The sequence below is a fragment of the Crinia signifera genome, chromosome 12, assembly GCF_055691185.1.
Source record: "Crinia signifera chromosome 12, ASM5569118v1, whole genome shotgun sequence".
Classification (NCBI taxonomy): Eukaryota; Metazoa; Chordata; class Amphibia; order Anura; family Myobatrachidae; genus Crinia; species Crinia signifera.
In genome coordinates this window covers 20,660,879-20,686,497 of record NC_139228.1, presented here as the reverse complement: position 1 = coordinate 20,686,497, position 25,619 = coordinate 20,660,879, and the positions used below count along the sequence as shown (strand labels likewise).

At 44.9% G+C, this 25,619-nt stretch overlaps 1 protein-coding gene across 9 annotated transcripts in view; it reads right to left on the bottom strand.

Annotated features, from left to right (window-relative positions):
* The window catches only part of KTN1 (kinectin 1), a 113,777-nt gene that overhangs the window by 57,271 nt on the left and 30,887 nt on the right, over positions 1-25,619 (bottom strand). For all 9 annotated transcript variants that reach the window (XM_083166260.1, XM_083166263.1, XM_083166261.1 and 6 more), the window contains exons 2-8: positions 24,178-24,737; positions 19,839-19,988; positions 18,957-19,136; positions 10,950-11,080; positions 6,906-7,019; positions 5,713-5,853; positions 3,447-3,553 (exon numbers count right to left, since the gene is read on the bottom strand). In XM_083166260.1, coding sequence (XP_083022386.1) covers positions 3,447-3,553; positions 5,713-5,853; positions 6,906-7,019; positions 10,950-11,080; positions 18,957-19,136; positions 19,839-19,988; positions 24,178-24,703 — 1,349 coding nt within the window. In that variant the 5' untranslated portion in view covers positions 24,704-24,737. The remainder of the gene's footprint in view (positions 1-3,446; positions 3,554-5,712; positions 5,854-6,905; positions 7,020-10,949; positions 11,081-18,956; positions 19,137-19,838; positions 19,989-24,177; positions 24,738-25,619) is intronic.

The following is a 25,619-nucleotide window of genomic DNA, read 5'->3' as shown; positions in this document are numbered from 1 at the left end:
TAAGTTTTGGGGCAAGCAAGGAATAAGATCATTAGGCCAGGTATATGAAGAAAATAAAATTAAATCGTTTGATAGACTGAAGGAGGAATATAGTTTACCATCCTCTTATATATTTAGATATCTCCAATTGAAAAATGCTCTACAATCCCAGTATGGAGAACAGATTGTGGAAATGGGTCCCTCCCCGGTGAGAGAAATTATGGTGAGTGGGGAAAAAATTAATAAGATATCTAGGATCTATGATACTCTCTTAAAAAAAAAACATGAGGAAGGACTAGGGAAAGTAAAATCTAAATGGGAAGGAGATTTGGGTCATATAAATAAAGAAGAATGGCATACTGTTTTGAAATCAATTCCAAAATTAACTAATTCAATAAAGACACAGCAAATACAATTGTTTATTCTACACAGAGCATATTTCACAACAGGAAGGCTTTTGAAATTTGGAGCACTTAGGGAAGATAAATGTCCCAAATGTAATAGGGCTAAGGGCACTTTTTATCACTTGGTATGGGAATGTCAAAATATACAAAAATTTTGGTTGGAAGTAAAAAAGGATTTGGTGGAGGTAGGCATCATAGAACAAGTTCTTACCAATAGGTGTTGTTTGCTAAATATGATAGAAGATGTTAATATGGATAGTTTTACTAAAGTATTTATCTCCATTATGTGTTCCCTAGCCAAGGTTGTTATAGCAAGGAGTTGGCTAGCAAAAACAGGTCCGGAGATAGCAGAGTGGAGAGCACTGGTGAAGTACACAATAAAACACGAGAGACACGTTTATAAAATTAGAAATGGATTAAAAAAATTTAATAAGATATGGCACAAATGGTTAATATTTAAAGGCAGTATTGATTAAACCTCTTCTTTGGGTTTATTTTTTTTTTTTTTTTTTTTTTCTTCTTCTCTCTTTCCCTCCCTTTACTAGGGAGTATCAAATGTATTTATCAAATACCATAGGGAAGGGATGAGAATTGAACAGTAAGCATGAGTAAATTAAGAACAGAAATGGAGATACTACATTAGATGGATAAGGTAGAAATCAGCGGATACTGGCGTAGAAGAGGGGATATGCTACTTACTTAAAAATATAGGGGAAGTTTGATGGGTAATGTATGTGCTTATGAATTTAGGAAGACGATATGATTGGGGATCATTAATGTTGTTGGGGTTGGGGGGTAGGGGGATTTTTATGTGATTGTAAGGTATATAGATTGTGCGGGGATTTTCCCACAGATGTTGTTTAGGTTTTATATGTGAAACAAGAGTTGCTGAAGCAACACATAACTGTATAACACTGGTATAAATCCTGTGAAAATAAGATGCATAATTCTATATACATGTATGTCTTTTTTATATGCAAATAAAAAAAAAAAAAATATAAGATGAATTCTGATCAGGCAGCGACCCGCTGAAGGGTCCATATAGAGGATCTGTTCATTGCTCCTGCCAAAGCGGGAAACACTCGGAACCAGCCGGATCCCACAAATCTTATGTGCAGCATTTGTGATCTCCAGATCCCATGCAAAGCAAACGGAGTCATGCATCAGATCGAAATCAGAGGTTAGGCACATATGATTTGGGCACTTGTCACCCGATTCGGAATCAGGTGACAAGGGGACAAGCCGTCTAAGTGTATGGCTGGCGGAGGAAACCTCGGCTTTAGATTAGATGAGTTAAACCGAAGGAATATCATTGTTATTATGTATATGGGTCATAGGGACTGACATAATAAGTGTCTACATACATTAGGTGCACCACTAAAGGTTGACAGGGCTTAGGTCGACGCATGCAATAGGTCAGAATGTCAACACAAGCATTAGGTCGACAATTAAAAGGTCAACATGAGTTTTTCGCTGGTTTCTTTTACCCAAATGTTGACGTAAGTCACCATATCAGCGTACCGCTGCGCTCGGCATACTTCACACACGGTACCTCACTTCCCACAGTCGTTGGGTTGACCTTCCGACATTAAGTCTGTCCACCTATTTCATGTGTCCACCTAGGGACTGTATTCCATCACCTTGTATAATATATATATATATATATATATATATATATATATATATATATATCGAAAAGGACCACACTATGCGCACAATGATACTTGAGGGAGCTGCTACCCTGATAGGGTCCCCTGTTAGATGGGACCCGGTACAGAAATGGGAAAGAAAGGGGGGTTTCAGGGTGCGCTTAACCTTTCCTGATTGAACAGAATCTTTCAGGTAAGTAAAACAATTTAATATAAAACTGCCCTAAGGGCATAGCAGTGTACAATAAAGGTTTGGTACAATTACAGTGAATCACAATAAAAATGATATCTTTTTATACAAATGATGTACAATCACAACAAGTGTTTCAATACGCCCATAAGCCCAACGCGTTTCGTCATTTGCATGACTTCATCAGGGGCACGATGCGATAGTTGAACAAGATGATCACACAATTGTAAACTGAGACAAAATTCTCCCAGGCGGTAAAAAAGCGAAGGTGATTCTTAGGTAATGTTAATACAAACGACCATAAATCCACTGGTTGCTGTATATAATATATGGAATGATAGCACCTCAGGCTCTTTTAACATCATGTTTGGAGCTGAGCAGTGTACACCCATCTTTTGGATCACAAATTCCAACTGTGGACTTGTCAAGCAAAAAACTATACGTATAATATTTGAAGGCCGTTTCTTTCGCTTAAAAGAGCCTGAGGTGCTATCATTCCATATATTATATACAGCAACCAGTGGATTTATGGTCGTTTGTATTAACATTACCTAAGAATCACCTTCGCTTTTTTACCGCCTGGGAGAATTTTGTCTCAGTTTACAATTGTGTGATCATCTTGTTCAACTATCGTATCGTGCCCCTGATGAAGTCATGCAAATGACGAAACGCGTTGGGCTTATGGGCGTATTGAAACACTTGTTGTGATTGTACATCATTTGTATAAAAAGATATCATTTTTATTGTGATTCACTGTAATTGTACCAAACCTTTATTGTACACTGCTATGCCCTTAGGGCAGTTTTATATTAAATTGTTTTACTTACCTGAAAGATTCTGTTCAATCAGGAAAGGTTAAGCGCACCCTGAAACCCCCCTTTCTTTCCCATATATATATATATATATATATATTATACACATACTTGGATGCAGGTTTTTCTGAGTATTCCATCTGCACCGCACACTTTATTTTTTAAGGAGACGGACACTTGCCCTGTACTCATATCGGCAGGTGTGTTATATCGGGGCAACCGGATTCTATACATCTGCGTCCCCTAACACAGAACATTGCAAACCTCTATGGCCATAGAAGTACTGGGCAGGATGTGCTGGTCATGTAGGAGCCTGGCTAGAACAATGGGAAGCGACGGTGCCTACTGTGTACACATACACTAACACACAGGCAGATCTCCCATAGAGAAGCAGGAGGAAGGAAGGACATACTTGCTTTCCATCTGGTTGGTGGCCGAGCTCACAGCATCTCTTAGAATACCGTTCTCCTGCTTCAGGTGTGCGAGCTGGCTCTCTAACTGCTCCCGCACCTGCTGGAACTAAGCAAACGCCACAGGTTATTCCCTTTCATGAGAACAGCTACAACAACTTTACCATGTGTCCAGGGACCGGTTTATTTACAGCAACAAGCGTCTGTTATATCACATTGTACAACTGAACACCAATGCAGATATTGTCATACATGGGATACGCAAGGAATACATATAAAGATTGGAATCTCCAGATTTATTTCCCAATTGCTGCTCATCCACGAATCCCGTATAATCCCGCAATGAACAGGCAGATATTTCAGCATCCACATGGAATGCGTTCAGTGTCCTGGTAGTGAGGGGTGGCTGCAATAGGGGGTAGATGTATGAAGCAGTGATAAGGGAGAAGTGGCCCATGGCAACCAATCGGCTGCTCTGTATTTTATATTATGCAAATGATAGATGTTACTTCAGTGCTGATTGGTCGCCATGGGCCACTCACAAAGCAGGTGGAATCATTTTTAAAGCGGTTTTATATGAAATATACCACAAGCTGCACAACTTTGATTATTTCAACTATATTTAAAGCAGCCCAGATATTTACGCTCAATTGCCGTTCTAAAGATGCCTGGGCAATAGCAAAATCTAAAAATAAATCAGGCATTATAAATATGCCAATATTCTGAAGGTTGTATTTTATTTTCCTTTGTACATTCTTTATCCTACTACTTCTTGGCTCCTGCCCCCTTTATGAGTCCATTATGCTCAGGTGACACAATATTACACCGTCCAGTTACAACGCCCATCTGATTGGCCTGCTCTCCCAGAGACTATGACTTGGCACACGGAGCAGTGTATTTAGAGGGAGGACACAGGTTATATATAGATGCCTATCTATACACACACACATGAGCACACGCTAACGGATGTCTTAGGGCACCATCTGCTCCCAGCTTACGTTCTGCTTTGGTATTTGGAAGGAAGCAGAGCGACCGTTCAATCCGAAGCTATAAATGACAGATCGGCGGAGTTATTTAAAGCAGCGTTGGCGATGGCACTTAATAAGGAGTAGATGACGAGGCATTGTGGATAAATCAGGACAAGTGTGACACACTGTAAAATCATCTAACACGGGGGCAATGAGCAAGACTACTATATATCAGGGATTGACACTCAAAGATAATCTCCTACAGCAGGCATGTCCAACCTGCGGCCCTCCAGCTGTTGTGAAACTACACATCCCAGAAGGCCTCAGCCACAGTTTTGATATTAGGGCATGCTAAAGCTATGGCAAGGCATGCTGGGATGTGTAGTTTCACAACAGCTGGAGGGCCGCAGGTTGGACATGCCTGTCCTAGAGGGATTCCCTGAAAAGTTTCACTTTTTTAGGAATTTCATTTTTAAATTAGTACACTAAAAAGGTTAAGTCTAGACCAGGCGGTATCTGGACTATTTGTCTACACCAATAAGATAGACAGCCAAAAGGTCGACATGGCAAGAGGTCGACACGCCAAAAGGTCGACAGGCCAAAAGGTCGACATGTGGTTTTTCACTGTTTTTTGAGCCGACATGTGCAGACAGGCGGTATTTCATACCCTTACCATCCACTAGGGCGAGAATAAAATAGTGTGCCGAGCGCAGCGATGCACCGTGCCCAAAGAATTGCGAGCGAAGCGAGGGGCTGCGGTTCACTTCAAACTGTGTTCATGTCGGCTGTGTCGACATTTGGGTCAAAAAACTGTTAAAAACCCCATGTCGACCTAATGGCATGTCGACCTAATGGCTGTAGACAAATGGTCCCGCTTCCACACCAGGCATGTCCAAACTATGGCCCTCCAGCAGTTGTGAAACTACACATTACAGCATGCCTTGCCATAGTTTTAGCATTCCCTAATAGAAAACTGTGGCAAGGTATGATGGGACGTGTAGTTTTACAACAGCTGGAGGGCCATCGTTTGGACATGCCTGGTCTACACTGTGCATCTTAAGCAATAGTCTCCAAGTCAGTTCGAACACATTGTCAAGCGAGCCCAAAGACGCCACACACCGCCCTGGCCATGTTTACGCGGCAACAATTAACAATGGATGTGTAATACTTGAGAAAAAACTGTGGCACACTCATTGCTGCACTACAGATCCCAGCATTTCCCAATATACAAATTCACTTTAACAGGACATCCGCCCGGGCAGCTAGCAAGTGCACAGAATGGCGGCTTCCACATCCTTACTTTGAGCTGCATTTGCTGGGTGTCCTGGAAGTTGCTGTGTATCTTGCTTTGGATGACTCCGTGTTCCTTCTCCAGCAAGCTGATCCTCTCCCGGGCTTTTGCTTCAACCAAGTTTGATTTTTGCTTTTCTGTCATTAGTTCCTTAAATAAAAATATACTATACATGAGATGAAAGGTCACAACAGAGGTGGTACACAGTCATTAGGGCGAGCCTATGTATGTCGACATGCACTGGGTCGACCACTAAAATAGGTTGATATGGGCCGAAGGTCGACAATGGGAAGGTTGGCATTGAAAAAGTCGAGTTTTTCTCGGTTTTTTTTTTCTTTGAGCATAGGCGGTATTTCGGGATAAGAGTCGGTTGGTCGACAGTCATTAGGTCAACATGGGACATGGTCAACAGGTCATTAGGTCGACAATCAAAAGGTCAACATGGGGTGCTTTCGCTGTTTTTTGACCCGAATGTCGACACAGTAGACATGGACACAGGATTAAGTGCACCGCCTCCCCTCGCATGGCTCGCTGAGCTCGCCATGCTTCAGGCACATTATTTTTCCCATGTCGACCTAGACCCATGTCGACCTTGCAGTATGTCGACCTAGTGGTGTCACCCTAATGACTGTCAAGCATATTGAGGCAGCTAGTCTGCATCAGAGTCTCTCCCCAAACCCCAGTCCTGACAGGTACAGTAAAGCACCTCCTGGCCTACAACGCTCAAAGCTCATGGTTCTGGCTTCGTCTCAGTCCTACAGTTTGGTGATCTTCCCCGCCTGCTACAGGGTAAGACACTGGCCTCCTGGCCATCAGTGGTTTCCTAGCATAACCAGCTCTAACTAGCTTCGCCAACCCCACTGAGATTGGTCCCGCAGGCAGTAGCCTCCTCTGGCTGTAACAGACTTAGCAATCTCTAGCGGTCAGCAATATACCATCATACTGCCACGTAAAGCGGGGACATACCCCATCACATCCCAACCAAGAAGAATCTCACCCCCCTCATTGCAAATACATCATATTGCAGTGTGATAAAGATACTACCCTCCTAATGGCAAGCAATTACTCAGGACTATTAGGCCTAAAAGACCGGAAGGGCCACTTATGGAATTACACAGGCATATGGGCACTGAGACCTATCACTGTACAAGTCATGTATACTAACAATTCACAAGTATCCCCCACCCCATGTCACAGGTTACCTGCGTAAGCTGCCTACACTGTTCCTTCACAAGTGCGGACTCATCTCTGGCAGCAGAAAGTAACTTCTCTTTTTCGTCCAACTGAATTAATGCAGCGGAATCTCCCTTGTACGCCTAAGGAGAAGAAATCGCATCAGAAACAGCGCTTCATGCAAACATTAGAACACACATACAGTATGAAAGCAAGACACACAGGCTCGGTGACGCTCCCATTTCCAACAGTACGTACTGCATGTCAGCTCTGTGGGCCGGACGACGCTACAGACCCTGTTGTAGTGTTTAAAAGGATTTTAACCTGGTCTAGATTGAAATTCTGAAGATTTAAAGTTAAATCCTGGTTAAAATACTTTAACTGACGACACAGCAGTCGGCGGTGTCCTGCCCACATAGATTGTCAACACACTGATGACTTTCCATTCTGATGTCTGTGCTGACATTGTTAGTTGCTAGCTATAAAACCAATCAAGTTTGAGGACATTGTGAAATGTAATAACTGCACAGTTGTCATACATTTATGTGCCTGTGTGTGTACTGCCCATAAACCAGGCCCTAGCATGACTGTATAGATGCAATCACAGAGGTGGATAAGACACCAACTAGGTCGACAAGCATTAGGTCGACAGTCAAAAAGGTCAACATGGGGTTTTTCACCCGATAGTCTACACAGTGGACATGGACACTGAAACGTAGCACCGAGTCCCCTTTCATGGCTCGCTGCACTCGCCATGCTTCAGGCACGTTCTCCCACCATACCCTAGTGCAGTGATGGCTAACCTTGACACTCCAGCTGTTGTGTAACTACACATCCCAGCAGGCCCTGCTACAGTTTTGCTATTTGGCCATGCCAAAACTGATGCAGGGCATGCTGGGATGTGTAGTTCAACAACATCTGGAGTGTCAACGCCTAGTGGATGATAGGGCATGAAATAACGCCTGTCGACACATGTCAACTCAAAATATGTGAAAAACCCCATGTCGACTTTTTGACTGCCAACCTTCCCCATGTCAACCTAATACATGTGTCAACCTAATAATTACTAAAAAAAATGGGCAAACACCTGCAATTTCGCCCGCAACTGGCAAATACACATGGCCCGGCAGATAATTTGCCAATCCACCTTTTTTTCTGCACTGATGAATTCTTCACCTAGGTGCAAAATTGGCAGCAATTGAATACCCACCACAGAATACAAACGGACAGAACTGATTTGGATATCACTGTCACCATTTTTCAGCATTTAATCTAATGAGCAACACAAGACACAAAGGCATCAACGGAACACCGTTTATATGAAGAGTGACCATCAATGTGGGAAGAGAATCTCTCCTGAATCTGTACACTAAGAAAATGGCCATTAGTACAGTGTGCACAGCTCCAGTCACGGAGAAACTCATTTGGATTATTCGGCCTTTCCGCTACGCTCACCAACAATGTATTCTGCAGAGTCTATTGTGATACTTCCTACAGAAACTGGCACACGCTGGAATTCACCCAATCTAAGGGGAAACCCACCCGCACTGAGCACTGCAAGCGCTAGTGAGTCAGGAAACACCACGAGGTTGTCTCTGGCGACAGCTAGTACAGAGACCAACACTGCAACACAGACAAGTATACACATAGCACATCTGCCCCTTATTCACCAAGTCTTAAGGCCCCATACACCATGCAATTTTGGCCGGATTGCAATAGACCGGGCTGAGAAATCGGCCCAAATCGCATGTGTGCGACATCCGATCCGATGCCAGGTACCATGCGTTTTCGGATCGGGGTCGGAGGTCAAACCTAATGGCCTTCCGACCTCAGACTCTGCCCCCCAGTGGAGGGTAAGTGGATTGCATGCAATACGTGGGGATGGGTCATAGGGTTGACACTATGAATATCGACATAAATTAGGTCAAAATGTTAAATAGGTCGACAGGGCTAAAGTCGACACAAGCATTAGGTCAACGATAGGAAGGTCAACAGTCAAAAAGGTTGACGAGTTTGTCACTATTTTTTTTGTACCGAATTTCAATGCAAGTCGACCACATCAGTGTATGGCATCCGCTCTCCATGCTTCTCCTACCGCCTGTCGGCACAAATCTATGTGAAAAACTCATGTCAACCTTTTCACTGTAGACCTAATGTTTGTGTCGACCTTCAAACCCTGTAGCCATGTCAACCTATTTTGTGTGTCGACCTAAGCCCTGATGATCTTTAGTGGTCGACCTAGCAAATGTAACCCCGATACGTCACATGCAGATGTATCGCTGCCGCCCTGCCTCAGGGGGATCGGACAGCCACACACTGCCGCTACCTCTCACCTTCAGAGAGAGATAACAGAGGGAACAGATAACAGAGGGAAAAAAAATCAGCCAGTGAGCTCCTAACTGCCATTTTAAAGGCTGTACAGGGTATTCAATTCATTCATCTGTTTCTACACCTGTGTATTCAATTGCGGTCTTTCCCCTTTTTTGGGGTAGTTTTTCGCCCATGTCTCATTTTTTGGGGGATGAAAAGCCACTGAATTGGCACCATTGACCCCCCCCCCCCCTTTCTGGTGTGCAACAGTAGACTATGGGCATATTTACAACACTATAAATATATATATAGCTATATATAGCTATATATAGCTATATATAACACTATAGCACAGCAAATAGTCCTTAGGTTTCAGACTATACACGGTTATATTGGGGGTTATTTTGGTTCACTCTTTCTGACAAAATCCTTGGTACTTATGAGTTATCCGGGCGCCCGATTTTAGATCGGGTACCATTGGATCGTGTCGCATCGCGTGTTAACCAAATGGCATGCGATGCGCCGCGACGAGATCAGCACCCGATTTTAGCAGTGTACCCGATTTTAACATTGGAATCAATGTAAAATGGTCCCTGAGACCCGATTTTACATTAATTTCAATGTAAAAATGGCCAAAACCCACTAAAAGTGACAAAACTTAAATCCCATCCCCATTGTTAAGGCCACTCCACTATTGACGCCAACCCGAAGCGTGGCGAGCGCAGCGAGCCCGCGAGGGGCGGCGGAACGAGTCCTCCGACCTTTTCATGCCCTACTATCCACTAGAGCGTGGAGTGAGAATAGAATAGTGTGGCGAGCGCAGCGAGCCACCGAGGCCCGAAGCGTGGCGAGCGCAGCGAGCCCCGCGTGGGGACGCGGATACCTGTGAAGCCCACGAAGGGACGCGCTTACCTGTGAAGGTATCCGCGTCCGCTCGCTGCGCTCGCCACACTATTCTATTCTCACTCCACGCCCTAGTGGATAGTAGGGCATGAAAAGGTCGGAGGACGCGTACCGCCGCCCCTCGCAGCGCTCGCCACGCTTCGGGTTCACGTTGATAGTGGCCTGGTTGTGAACATCCAATATCATTCAGTGTTAAAATCGCGTCGCATCGCGTGGCATTGCATACCATACAATGCGACGCGATTTTGGATACGAGGAAATTTCAAGGGAAATCGCGTCGCATCGTACTCTTATTGTACTGACATTCAATTTCAACATCGGGCGCCCGGATAACTCACAAGTACCAAATCCTTCTTCGATGGACAAAACCATGTGCACTGCAGGGGGTGGGGGTAGATGTAACATGTGCAGAGAGAATTAGATTTGGGTGAGTTATTTTGTTTCTGTGCAGGGTAAATACTGGCTGCTTTATTTTACACTGCAATATAGATCTCACTCTGAAATAAAACCCCACCCAAATCTAATTCTCTCTGCACAAGTTACATCTGCCCCACCTGCAGTGCACATGGTTTTGTTCATCTAAGAAGGAATTTGTCAGAAAGAGTGAACCAAAATAACCCCCATTGTCACAGAAGCTCAGACGTAAAACTGGTCTCAGTTACAAGAACTGAAGAATGACATTTATTTCTTGTAGTTCTAATAACTCGCACAGACTATACCACTTTGTTACACTTGTGTGTTTATCTATGTGGATACTTGATGCAACGGGAAAACCGGAGATTCATCACTGGAATACGGTTGTGTATATGGTAAATGAAGTGGATTTTGATTGGCTGTCTTACTAATACGCATCATCTTACCTTATGCACCATCTCTTGTACAGAGCTGGATTTCTTCTTCAGCATATCCACCACAGACATTGCCTCGTCATCTGAGAAAATCATATTCTTCATGGACACTAAGAAATCCTTGGATTTCACTTCTGCATTTTCTAAAAAAAAATAAGAGATTTCCAGCAGGTTACTATAATCAGCACAGTATTTAGTAATGTCACAAAACCTATGGGCCTGAATTCAGATGGACAAAACCATGCTGCACTGCAGGTGAGGCAGAAGTACATGTGCAGAGAGTTAGGCTGGGGGGGGGGGGGGGTCAGTTTGTTTCGCTGATTATTCTTATCCCCCCCCCCCCCTACTCTAGTCTGGTTTGGCCACTTTTCTCCCAATTCCGCCGAATCGGAATGAGAAATCGGGTGAAAAGGGTCCAAATCCGATGTGTTTGACATTCGATCGGATGCACCATCTCATGCGCGTCGGATCGGAGTGCAAACTGCAGATTTAGCTTTCAGCTTGAACACACCCCACCCAAATCTATTACTCTCTGCACAGGTTACATCTGCCCCACCTGCAGTGCAGCGTGGTTTTTTCCACTTGCAAAAATTGCAGCCTAGCCAACAGGTCTCAATGGGTACGGATCAGTGGTCGACATACATTGGGGTGTCCACAGAAGGTCGACATGGCTTAGGCAAACACTTGAAATCGGTCGACATGCTTAATGTAGACATGAATGGAAGGTCGGCATAAACTTTAGGTCGACAGTCAAAATGTCGACATGGTTTTATTTTTATTTGTTGTCCCAAATGTTGACGTAGTCAACATGGACACCATATCGGTGCAACGCTGCGCTCGTCATGCTTCAGGCATGGATTCTATTCTCCCCTCCACGCCCTAGTGGCTGGTAGGACATGAAATACCGCCTGTCGGCACATGTCGGCTCAAATAGGTGAAAAACCCACGGCGACCTTGACCCTGTCGACCTAATGCTTGTGTCAACTTCCATCCCTGTTGACCTATTTCAAGTGTCGACTTAAGCCATATTGACCTTCAGTGGTCGACCCAATGCATGTCGACATTTCCGTCTGAATTAGGCCCCATATTGTAAAGCGCTGACGCGTTGCTATAGAGAACCGCTCCGTCAGCCTTTACTGAACCTGATGCACAGGAAAAAGGGATTTTTGTAAGAACTTACCGTTCGAATCCCTTTCTCTGATATGGTCCTGGTGACACAGCTCAACACTGGGATGTAGGAGGGTCCGAAGGAGCCAGGCACCTATCCTAAAGCTTTAGAGGGTAGGCTCCTCCCCTACTGCATCCCTGGACTCTTCAGTTCATCTTTCAAAGCCACTGGAATACATTAACTCAGTACAAACGCCTGCACATATTATATGCACATTTTATAACAGAAAACTGTTAACTTTTAACCATTTTAACATGAACATCATGAAACTTCTGGCATACTTACTGAGCGTAAGGGAGGGATCGCTGTGTCACCAGGACCATATCAGAGAAAGGGATTCGAACGGTAAGTTCTTACAAAAATCCCTTTTTCTCTTTCAATGGTCCTGGTGACACAGCTCAACACTGGGACGTTCCAGAGCCGGTCCTTTGGGAGGGTACGCTCAGGTCTGCAGCTCTCAGCACTGCTCGCCCGAATGATGCGTCCTCCGACGCGAACTCATGGAATCTATAGAATTTGGCAAATGTGTGAACAGATGACCAAGTGGCAGCTCTGCAAACCTGCTCAGCTGTGGCCCCATGTCGAACCGCCCAAGAGGTGGCAACTGACCTGGTGGTATGCGCATTTATTTTGGCCGGTACTGGTCTACCCACTTTGGTGTATGCAAAGGCTATCACAGACCGCAACCACCTAGCAATAGTCTGCTTAGATGCAGGCCAACCAATCTTGTGTACGTCATACAATACCAACAATGTGTCAGTCTTCCTGACACTCTTCACTCTGTCCACATATATGCGTAAGGCACGCACAACATCCAAAGTTCTCAACTTGTCCCTTTTCTTAGAACCCTCTGGGGGTTGAAACACAGGTAGAACTATCTCCCGATTTAAATGGAAGGTAGATACCACCTTCGGTAAAAACTGAGGCACTGTTCTTAAAACAGCCCTGTCATCATGAAAAATTAAGAAGGGAGATTTACATGATAAAGCTCCCAATTCTGAAACTCTTTTAGCAGATGCTACTGCTAACAAAAACACTAGCTTCCACGTGAGAAACTTAAAGTCAGCCGACCTTAAAGGTTCAAAAGGTGCCTTTTGAAGGCATTCCAAAACCAGTGATAGATCCCAAGGTGCTACTGGTTGCTTGTATGGAGGTTTCAACCTGGATACTCCTTGTAAAAAGGTTTGAATTTCCGGCAAAATGGCTATCTTTTTCTGGAAATAGATGGACAAGGCCGAAATCTGCACCTTCAGTGACTGAAGGCTTAGGCCCGATGAAAAACCATCTTGTAAGAATTCCATCATTCTTGATAGCTTAAAATGAGATGTATGAGCCTTTCTTCTCTCACACCATCGAATGTAAGTCTTCCAGACTCTATAATAATTTGCCGAAGATACAGCTTTTCTGGCTTTTATCATAGTCTGTACTACTGCCTCAGAAAACCCTTTTCTTTTCAAGATGGTGGTTTCAATAGCCAGGCCGTCAAAATCAATCGATCTGAATCCAGGTGATTGAATGGGCCTTGTCTTAGAAGGTCTGGTCTCAGAGGTAGACGCCATGAGTCCACAGACAACCTCTGAAGCCTCGAGTACCAGGATCTCCTTGGCCAATCCGGGGCCACTAAGATCACTGGAACCTTCTGCCCCTGTATTTTCTTCAGAAGTCTCGGCAACATTGGTACTGGTGGGAATGCATAAAGGAGATCTCCCTGCCAGTGAATAGTCATGGCATCCACTGCCTCCGCTAGTGGATCCCTTGTTCTGGCATAGAACCTGGGCACTTGACGGTTGATCCTGGATGCCATCAGGTCCACATCCGGAGTTCCCCACATCGAAGTGATTTGGTGAAACACCTGAGGGTGTAAGCTCCATTCCCCTTCCTTGAGCTCCTCCCTGCTCAGGAAGTCGGCTTCTATATTCTCTATTCCTGGGATGAATATAGCCGATACAGCTGGAACATTCTGTTCCGCCCATAGGAAGATTCTGGACACCTCCCACATGGCCAATCTGCTGCGTGTACCTCCCTGGTGATTCAGATACGCCACAGCTGTGGCATTGTCGGTCTGAATCCTCAAAGGGAGGTTCTGTAACCTGTCTCCCGCCAAGGAAATGACTTTCCAGACAGCTCTCAGCTCCAAGATGTTGATTGGTAACGCTGATTCCTCTGCCGTCCACAGGCCCTGAAGCCTGAGATCCAGGACTATTGCCCCCCAGCCCCTGAGACTGGCGTCGGTAGTTACTATCAACCAGTCCCAGGTCTGTAATGACCGACCCCACTGAAGGGAATCTACTTCTGTCCACCATTTCAAGGATTCTCGGGTGTCCGAAGACAGCACTATCATCTCGGATTTCATGGTCAAAGTGTCTCCTGACCAAGCTGACAAAATGTTCCATTGGAACCTCCGAGAGTGGAACCTGGCAAATTGAAGCGTCTCGAATGACGCCACCATCTTCCCCAGGAGCTTGAGGCACCTCCATACTGAAATGCTCTGAGCCCTGAGAATCTCCTGGACTAGGGTGACCAGATCCCTGGCCTTTACCTCCGGGAGGAATACCCGATGAAGATGGGTGTCCAGTATGACTCCCAAGAATTGGAGCCTTTGTGACGGTACCAACTGAGATTTTTGCAAATTTAAAATCCAGCCGTGAGTCTGCAAAAAACTGATGGCCTCTGCCAAGTGACTCTGCAGCATGGCTGCTGACTCTGCTTTGAACAGGAGATCGTCCAAATAGGGTATTACTGTGATTCCCCTGAGCCTCAGCACCGCCGCCATTACTGACATTATCTTTGTGAATACCCTTGGCGCGGTTGCTAGCCCAAAGGGTAACGCCCGGAATTGTAAATGCAGGTCTCCTATGGCAAACCTCAACAAGGTCTGATGCTCCGGGTGTATAGGAACGTGCAAATATGCGTCCTGGACATCCATGGACGCCAAAAATTCTCCCTGGTCCAGACTCAGGAGTACTGACCGTAGAGACTCCATTTTGAAATGGTCTACCCATAAATGAACATTTAGAGACTTCAAATTTAGTATTGGTCTGAAAGACCCGTCTGGTTTGGGCACCAGGAACAGCGTGGAGTAAAAGCCTTTCTTCCACTCTGTCTTGGGGACTAGTGTCACCACCCCTTTTTCCAAAAGGGAGTGCGCTGCTCTCACAAGAGCTGTACGCAGCCGTGCCTCCTTTGGTAAGGATGTGGGAATGAACCTCTTCGGAGGTGGCCCTCTGAAAGGGATTTTGTAACCCTGTGTTATGATGTCTAGCACCCAGGCATCCTGGTCTAGAGAAGCCCAAGCGTCCCTGAAGAGTGTGAGACGCCCGCCCACTTTTGTCACTGTCGGGCAAAGCCCCTGACAGTCATGCAGAGGGTTTATCCTCTCCTTTATTGGCAGGCTTCTTGTGAAAAGAGCCAAATTTTGACTTTTGTGTCTTGCCTCTAGAGGGCTGAAACCTTCCCCTGAAAGACTGTCCTCGAAAGGACGCACCACCTCTAGGGGAGGGCCGAAAGGACGGCTTAAAAGCAGAAAATCTGGATGTCTGCTTTGCTGAGGAGGCCGGCAGGAATGTACTTTTGCCGCCTGTGGCCTGTTTTATAATCTCCTCTAATTCGGTACCAAAGAGTACCTTTCCTTTGAAGGCTAATGTTTCCAGAGCCTTCTTGGACTCATTGTCTGCTTCCCAGGCTTTAAGCCAAAGCACTCTCCTGGCATTAATGGAGACTGTGGACACTCGGGTTGCCATTTTAATAGCTTCCTCCTCTGCTTCAACTGCATATTCTGCTGCTGCCTTAATCTTTTCTGCAAGCAGTAATGCACTCGGGTCAGCCTGCAGCATGGTGCATAATTCACCAGCCCACTCTATCATGGCCTTAGAAACCCAGGCTGAAGCAATAAGGGGTCGTAAGGTAAACCCCACCCCTTCAAAGATAGCCTTGAGGTTTCCCTCCAGCTTTTTATCCACAGAATCTTTAAAAGCTGCACCGCCCTGTACTGGTAATACAGTAGCCTTGGACAAACGTGCCACTGAAGCGTCCACAACTGGGACCCTTTCCCAGAGCTCCGCATGAGACTCTGGCATGGGGTACAGATTTAGGAATCGTTTTGGCATCTGAAGCCTCTTATCAGGAGTTTTCCAAGCCCCTTCTAACAATTCCTGTAACCCCTCATCTGAAGGAAAAGTAACAGCCTCCTTCCGCTGTCGCTTAAAAACACCTTTAACAGGAGTCTTATCCTCCACAGTCAGCTTTAAAGCCTGCTTCACAGCTACAATGAGATCCTCTATACCAGCAGCAGAGTTCTCTTCCAAATCATCACCCTGATCCCAGGGGATGTCAGTATACTCTCCTTCCTCTTCATCTACCACAGTAGTTAAAGCATAAGACCTTCTAGGGGTCCCTGCCACATTTTCATCCATTTTGTCCAGCATTTCACTGAACCTGTTAATCCCTTTTGCAGTATCCTGCATCACCTGGATAAGTGCAGGATCTGCCTGGGTAAGAGGCAAGGAGCCAGACGACTGCTGAGATGATGGCATAGGTCTCTGTGATTCTACCAGCCCATCACTCTGCCTGTCCAAAAGCTGCACCAAAGCGTTTACTGACCTGCCTAGGGCCCTGGCCCACGCAGGTTCCATATGCTTTGCCCTATGGGGATCACTGCCCATGGGTCTCACATCAGCGCAAGTAATACATAAGCCCCCCTTGGCCATGCTCAGGGACAAACTTTTGTGTGCAAACATTGCACGCGCTCAGTGCATTAAGGGCTCCCTCCCCCAAAACCACAGCCTGATGCTCAGACATGATGCAAGTGATAAATGTATATCTATCAGTATACACAGTGCAAACAATGTACAAGCGTTTATACAGAGGCAATGCACCCAATCACTTATCTGTCTGTTGGTTTCAACTGCGGGGAAGCGATGCCCAGGAAATCCAAGTCACTCTGCCAGGATCAGTAAGCCAGCTCAGCTCCGCTGCAAGCGTTCTGAAAGGCGCCAAAGTCAGAGTGAAGGAAGAGACCACAGGTCCCTGCTGCTGCGGGGTCCGTGACCTTTTGGCGCCAACCACCCCCAGCAAGCCGCTCCTTAGGTAGGATTTCCTAGTTCCAGTGTCTCCCCCTCAAATGGGGATCACTTGGAACATGCCTGTCACAACGCTGCTGTCCTCTCATCTAGGAGCTCAGCGTGTAAGCTCCGCATAAAATGGCCGCCGCCATCACGGAGCGCCTGTCCCCCATGATCCCCACCTAAACGTGGAGCCGGTTTCAGGGTACTCCGGAGCCCAGGCAGCCTTTTAGAAAAGGCTATGAGCGCTGCACAGGGGGACCAGACAGTGTCTCCCCTGTGCACAGTGAGCTGACAGGACGCGCTTCTGTCAGCTCCTGCTGCGCAAGCAGTGTGAGTATTCACTATGAGAATCCTCACACTGTGCCTACCTAGCTAGGGTGAAAGTTAATAAAACAATAAAAATCCCCTAACTACTCTAATTCTTCGGCTGCTCCTGCAGCCCTTTAGAATAGCACCCACTCCAGTGGGCACCTAACACGAACTGGAGAGTCCAGGGATGCAGTAGGGGAGGAGCCTACCCTCTAAAGCTTTAGGATAGGTGCCTGGCTCCTTCGGACCCTCCTACATCCCAGTGTTGAGCTGTGTCACCAGGACCATTGAAAGAGAAAGTTATAGGAGACGCTGTATTTCTGCTTTAATTAGGTATTTGGTCTGGACTCTGGTAGGGGGGTTGTGTTACCATGGCCACCATATGCTTAGGATGAAAGGACTATACAATAATCCCCAGCCTCCTCCTGTAAGGAAATGCCAGCAGTCACTCACTGCCAAATCCTACCTGATGCAGAAAGATCTCAGATGCCACAATTAGAAAGTTAGAGAATACTGGAAACGATATTTATATCCCAAATATGGACATCCCATTGTTCCGTTTGCTCAGGAAGCCATTATTTAATACGTAAAATAAAGCGGACTGCCGATAATAATAAAAAATAAAATAGTGTGTCAGTGAGCCTTACCTAAAGTGCGCAGCATCTTCCCGAGACCAGACTCACTAACTAGGAATTACCGAAATTCAAACCCTCCCCACCTTCAGACTTATTGTACAGAAAGTTGGTACTGAAGATACAAATGCAGACACCGGTTACCGGACAGGCACTGAGTAGGTCAGGGTTCAAGTGCACCGGCCCAATAACAGAGTGAGCACCGGAGGAAGGAGATAGGCCCAGAGATATACTGAGACAAAGTAACAGACAAAGGGTCTAATTCAGATCTGAATGCAGAGCAAATTTATTCTTAAAATAGGCAAAACCATGCTGCACTGCAGGTGGGGCAGATGTAAAATGTGCAAAGACCACTGCGCTGCAGGCAGGGCAGATGTAACATGCAAAAAGATTTATATTTAAGTGGGTTAGATTTATTCAGTATAAGATAAATACTGGCTGCTTTTGCATGTAGCCCACAATTGTTTGACAGCTTTATTCTTACACTGCAATTTAGATTTCAGTTTGAAAATACCCCACCCAAATCTAACTCTCTTTGCACATGTTACATCTGCCCCACCTGCAGTGCAGAATAGTTTTGCCCAGTTGCTTGTTTGCTTTACTTATAGACTTGAATCAGTCCGCAAAAGTATGTCCACACCTGTCAAAATACTAGCTAGCTACCTAAGGGCCAGATGTATCAAGCTTCAAAAAGTGATAAAATGTAGAGGGATAAACAACCAGCTCCTAACTGGTGTTACAGGCTTTGAGCCATAGCACAAAACCAAAAAGGAAATACGACATCCTGTTTACAATATCATTACATAAGATGCAAGAACGACCAATAAAATGAAAGAAGTGTAGTTACCTTTGCGCTCCCCTTTATCCGTAACGATCTTGCCCTTCTTGCCCCCAGTCTTCTGAACGATCTCAGTAGTCTCCGCTTTCTCAACGTTAATAATTTCCTTCTTTTCCACCACCCCGGAGTCAGAGTTATCCATCAGAGGGATGTACACAGAGGGAATAATCAGCGGCTCATCCACCAGCGCTGAAAATAAACAGAGCATTGGGGTGTAAACATCAATTTGAGAATCGGGTTTCCCCAAATAGGCCAGGTGACCAAACGGACTTGTCAACCAAGTATAGATCTATGTACAATACAGAATAAGGGGGCATTCAATTTGTGATTCCGATAGTCGGAATCACGGGCTGTTTTGACTCGACAGTCGTAAACCAGTCCGCAGATCGGGGAAAACGGTAGCGGATTGTCAAAAACGGCCGTAAATTTGACAATCCGCATCTGTTTCCCACAAAACAGATCAGACTTGTTTTAAAGACAAACTGCCTCCAATGCTGTCGGTAACGGCAACATTGAATAGGCAAGTGCCGTTATTTCCACCAGCGAAAATAGCGGCTGGAATTGAATACCCCCCTAGACTCCATTATCTTTTGCCTATTAAAGTGGGGAAGCCTCCTGCCAGTTTCCATTAAGCAGAGCTGCAATACCCTGACAAAGCTGACAGCAGTAATTCCTGGCTTCCTACCAAAGTGATGGCACTTTACTAACAACATACTTAAAAAGGCAGAAATTGCTACCGATGTCTTGTGGCACAAAGCAAAACAAAGTTAATGATTTTTCCCAGAGTTGGGTATTTTGAAAGCCTCAGAGAACAAGCTAGAACAACAGGAAAGCCATTCCTGAGTTTATAGGACAACTCTTAAACCGTTGATTGTCTCCAATGATACATACGGTTCTCTGTTTTTTGCTTCTTCTTCGGAGCAGTCTTCTTTACGGACACAGATTCCTGGGGCTTCACCTCTGCCAGCGGAATGACCATTTCCACCTTCTTCGAAGGCACCACCTGCTCATTTTTCGGTTCTGGATTAATAGGGGAATCATCTGTTCAAAATAAAATAAAAATCGCTTAATCTGCATATCAATAACAATTTTAACCATAAACCTTTGCATGGCAAAGAGTTAAGCCATTGAGGTATTGCTAAAGAATAATGATAAAAATAAATATTTTTTGGAACCTCTATGATCAATATCTACATACATACTTGCGTTCAGGTGCTTTGAGTTAGGGTTTTTAGTTCAGCTAAAGCTTGTAGCAAACACATTGCCACTGTACCTGCCTAAGAAATTTTAAAGGAACATTACTGTGTTTTCCACGAAAACACTAGTACCCCTTTTAAACCAAAAACGCCGGGTCGCACCCAGGTTTTTGATCCCTGCTGCAAGCTGGGTGCAACCCGGCGTTTTCTCCGATTTCACCGCCCGCAGCCCCCCGCCGCTTGGAGATTACATCATCTCCAAGTGCCGATCGCCTCCGCCGGGACCGCTGCGCTGGGGGCAAGCTCAGCACGAAGGTAATCTGCTGGGCTGACCCCAGCCCCCGTGCACCCCCAGCCTTGTCCGGGAGGTGAATGGATGCCGCACACAGGCATACATTCACCTCCTCCGCTGCTGTCTGCAGAGTATAGCAGACAGCAGCGCAGCCTGTCTGTGCCCCCCATCCAACCTGCGGATGCTGCGGTCCACAGGTTGTACATCTCCCATTGATGTAAATGGGAGCCGGGTCAGATGACCCGGCGTACCCATTTCCACCGCCCTCTACCCAGGTCCTGGCCGTGTTCTACCCAGGTCAGGACCTGGGTAGAAGTCCCGTGTAAAGGTACAAAGCGTGACCCATTTACACCGCCGATGACCCGGGTCTGACCCGCCAAAGACCCGGAGTTTTGAAGCGGTGTAAAAGGGGTATAACATAGCGTTTGCATGCAGTTGCAGCAACAGTCACACCCATGGAAAATAGGCATGCTGCATATCATTTTCATCAGCAAAATCTGCTTGAGCACCATATTCACCCAGTTTTGCAAATAATGTAATAAGTCATAAAGAAAAGAAGACCAGCACCACGAGTTGCGCTACTAGAAGGCCTGTTTGATGCGAAAGAGCGCTCTTAACACAGAATATAGGCATGCTAAATATAATTTTAATCATCAGAAGCTGCTTGAGCATTTACTCAATTTTGCAAATAATTTAATACGTTGAAAAAAAAAAAAGACCCGCACTACCGAGTCACGCTACTAGGAGGACTGTTTAATGCGCAAGGATGTTTGATGTTCGTGGACACCTCTTTATAAATTGTAGAAATCAATTCCATACAAAAGTGTTCCTAGGTAGAAGTTCTCACCGGTAAAATGATGGCATTTCTATGGCACAGTTATATCTGTGGAATACAGAATACATTGGTGATGTGTATTAATGAAGCCAGACACCTAGAGGTCAGCATGGAAATGTTGTATGAAGGCTCAGTACAGTGTCTGCTAGTAACCTGCTAATCACCCAGGATGCTGCCTCTTATCCTGCATAATACTGCATGAGACATGTTTCCTCTCATCAGCTTAGAGCCAAGTAATAGCTTTATGTAAACAGACAGGCATATCTGCTCATTAACAAAAGTGACAGCGGCCTTATGAGACGCAGACAAATTACAGCGGTAACCACAGAGGTGTTCCATAGTCTCTGTCACAAATCAGCTCCGCACACACACACAGCACAGCACACACACGCTCTGCCCCAGGCACTCTGAATTTCCATTAGATGTAGTCACCTGACTGGATAATTGTACTCAATATGTGAACGCAGAGCACGGGTAGTGCAGGTTATTAGCAACGATGTGGTCCGACAGCATGCAGAGCAAGACCGACAAGCTCTGGCTAAACATGGGTAGAAGTAGTGTCATATCCCACTAGGGTCATCCATCTGCAAACACATAGGGGGTTATTTTGGTTCACTCTTTATGACAAATTCCTTCTTAGATGGACAAAACTATGTGCACTGCAGGTGGGGCAGATGTAACTTGTGCAGAGAGAATTAGATTTGGGTGGGGTTTTACTTCACAGTGAGATCTATATTGCAGTGTAGAAATAAAGCAGCCAGTATTTACCCTGCACAGAAACAAACTAACTCACCCAAAGATAATTCTCTCTGCACATGTTACATCTGCCCCCCTGCAGTGCACATGGTTTTCCATCTAAGGAGGAATTTGTCAGAAAGAGTGAACCAAAATAACCCCCATAGTCCCTTAAACTTGCCCAGAATAATCTAGGGGCCAACACACAGGGCAAGATATATCGAACCTCAAAAAGTGATAAAACGGAGTGCGATAAAAAGCCAGCCAATCAGCTCCTAACTGTCATGTTACAGGCTGGGTTTGATAAATGACAGCTAGGAGCTTATTGGCTAGATGTTTGTCACTTCACTTTATAGCTTTTGGAAGCTTGATACATCTGGCCCACAGTCCCATCATTTCACACAGTATTGTCCCGTAGCACCCTCACAGTCCCATCATTTCACACAGTATTGTCCCGTAGCACCCTCACAGTCCCATAAACTTACCCAGTGTCACCTACGTGCAAACAGACCAATGCTAAACACAATTCTGCAACAATACAATACATGTACAGTATATTCTCCCAAGCAAGATCCACTGAGAATTGCCAGCCATCCGTTAAATATATAGCACTACTGTAAAACACTAAAACAAATACATTCCCACAGGTACACAACAATGTCACAAAAATTGCCCATGGCAGAGAGATAAACAAAATGCAGTCTGTTAAAACAGTTAAATGGGAGAAAATATATGTTGCTGGAAGCATTAAACACTTGCATCTTGTACGTTAAATATAGGACTATTTAACATAGCGCACACAGCTGCAAGTACAGCACGGGAATGATGTCTGAAAACATCAATGTTTAATTTTCAAGGAATTTATTTTTTGTTTTGTTTTTAAATACCACAATACAATCCTCCTTTTCTGCGATAGCCGCTGATAACTGATTTTTAGGGTTTCCGGGAATACCAGAACAATTTCTAAATATTTTTTTGGTACTTATGTAGTATCTGGGCGTCCGATTTAGAAATCGGATCACATCGCATCACCAAATCGTATGCGATGGTCAAGATTTTTCTATAGGATTCAATGTTAAAATGGTCTGAGTCCATTTTAACATAGAATTCAATGGGAAAAAGGGGTCCTTTTCCTTTCCCCACTATCCAAGTGGGCATGGAGTTGGATATAAACCTGTGGCGAGCGTAGCGAGCCATAGAGCCCGAAGCGTGGCGAGCGTAGTGAGCCCCGCGAGGGGACACAGAATACTTTTTAAGAAATATGCGTCCGCTCGCCACGCTTCGGGCTCGGTGGATCGCTGCGCTCGCCGCGCTATATAAAATCAACTCTATGCCCACTTGGATAGTGGGGAAATGAACAGGACCTTCTTAACATTGAATCCTATGCAAAATCGCATCGAATCGCATCGCATCTGATTGTATGCCTTAAGGTAAGGCATACAATCACAAAATCGGACGCCCAGATACTACATAAGTACCATTTTTTTTTAAAGTCTCCCATCGAATGTACTAAATGTTAATGCAACAATCAAAAGACACAAGAACACAAACCCTATACACTAGCTACACCTAAAGAAATCACATTGTATATTTTAAAATATTTTAAAAAAAAAATTCAAAGTTTAGAAAAAGATAATGTGGAGAAGAGATGGACGGGCAGATGATCTAAGCTCAGCTCATGTCATTTTGTTTCTTAACACAGCCTATAATATGGCAGCTAGGAGCTGATTGGCTGGTAAAAGGTTCAGTAATCAAGACTGCTCTTACAGGTATTCTCAGGTATAATCCTGAGCTGAGAGAGTCAGGAGGAAGCGTCAAGAGAGCTCACAACTTTATCAATGGTTTCATTTGTAAATAATAGGGCTATGGGTCTTATTGCAATGATGTACCTCTACAGTGGGGCTGGCCAAGCTGAACCTGGAGATTTAAAGACAGATCATGATTTTCAGACCACCTACCTGGTGCACAGGTGCAGTCATTACCAACTGTCACATTTTCAAACCTGCTGCACTCATTCCTAACAGACAGGTGGTCTGGAAAACATGACATGTTCGTAGATCTTAAGGGTCGGATTGACCACCCCGTTCTACAGTGTGCAATTAGCTATTTCTGGACAGCTCTTCTAATTTTCTTCAACAATGTTTTACAGGTAAATAAAGAATATAGAAATACCTCGTCCATTTTTCTGCTTTTTCTGTCCTTGCTTTTTCTTGGACCCCGCGGCCTCAGGTGGTGGCGTTGGCTGCTTTGTTACAGGAACAGTCTCCGGTTTCTTTACCGGATTCTTTGTGCCATTGACTTCCTTGTGAACGTGTTCTTCCACCACCGGCTTTATCTGCTTCTTGTCCTTCTTCTTGCGCTCTCGGACGTTGGTAGCGATCTCCGCTTGAATTACGGGAGCTGGGACAACATGCTCTTCTTCACTGGAAAGAGCATCCCCCAAATCAAAGTCACGCGAGGCCGCCTCGGAGTCGGACTCGTGAAGGTTACCGTTCTGAGATTCCTTCTTCTTGTTCTTTTTCTTGTCCATTTTCTTTTTGTCGAGTTTGATGAAGGGGAGTTTCTGGTCTTTCTTCTGCTTCTCAAGGATCTCGTCATAGGACGTCTCCTTCATGGAGAGCCAGAACAGGAGGAAGAGGATCAGAACGACCGCAAGTGGGAAGAGGATTGTAAAATACATTGACTCGTAGAACTCCATTGTGCTTTCTTATTGTTGTGCAGTATGTGTCTTCCTAAGAGATTAAAATTATCAAAAGAATAAAAAACATTAGAACTTCTGCGCAAAACCGGGGAGATATGTATAGACAATGCCAACAATCACTTCTATTTATAGACACAAAGATAAGAACAATATACACATATACGTGTGATGTAGCTCACCGATACACAGTTTGTAGAGAACAGTCATTCACCAGTGCCATTTGGTGATTGGCTAAAAACAAGACAGACTCAAATGTTCTACTGCTTTAATGTAGGTGTTCCTGACCAAAGTGACATTAAAGTACATGCTGGACTATCACTGGCCGCACCTATTTGGTAACCGGATGAGCGGTCGACATCTACTAGAGCAACAGATATGCACTAGGTCGACATTTCCGTGTTGACTTGGACCCGCACCCACTTATTGGTGGCCCACCTGCAAGTATTATTCCATTTGGAAGAGCGACAGATCCATTACTTTGTATACACGTCGCTATGTTTACACACATTATTATTGTTCATAGCCAATAAAGATTTGTTCCATTTGAAGGGAACAGGAAATTGATGGACAAGAGTTTCTCGAAAAGTTTTTGAGAATGATTTCCAGCTGCTGCTTTTCTAGAAACTTGCTATATAATAAACATAATTGTTAGATTGGTTGAAATATAAAATGTGCCTTTATTTGTACTAGTTTTAGATTATTTTTTTTTTTTTAAACCATTAGCGTTAAAGTGACCGCAATTGCCAATATTAGTCCCGTTAAAGTGTATGCAGGGTAAGTGGCAAAGTGATGGGTAATCATCGTCACACTGTAGAAGCCTATTGGTGGAGGGGGCATTTAAGTGCAACCACTCCCCCACCCCGGAGGAGCTCTATACACTGGAATCCAGAGATCTCCTGTGCTACTGGAATTT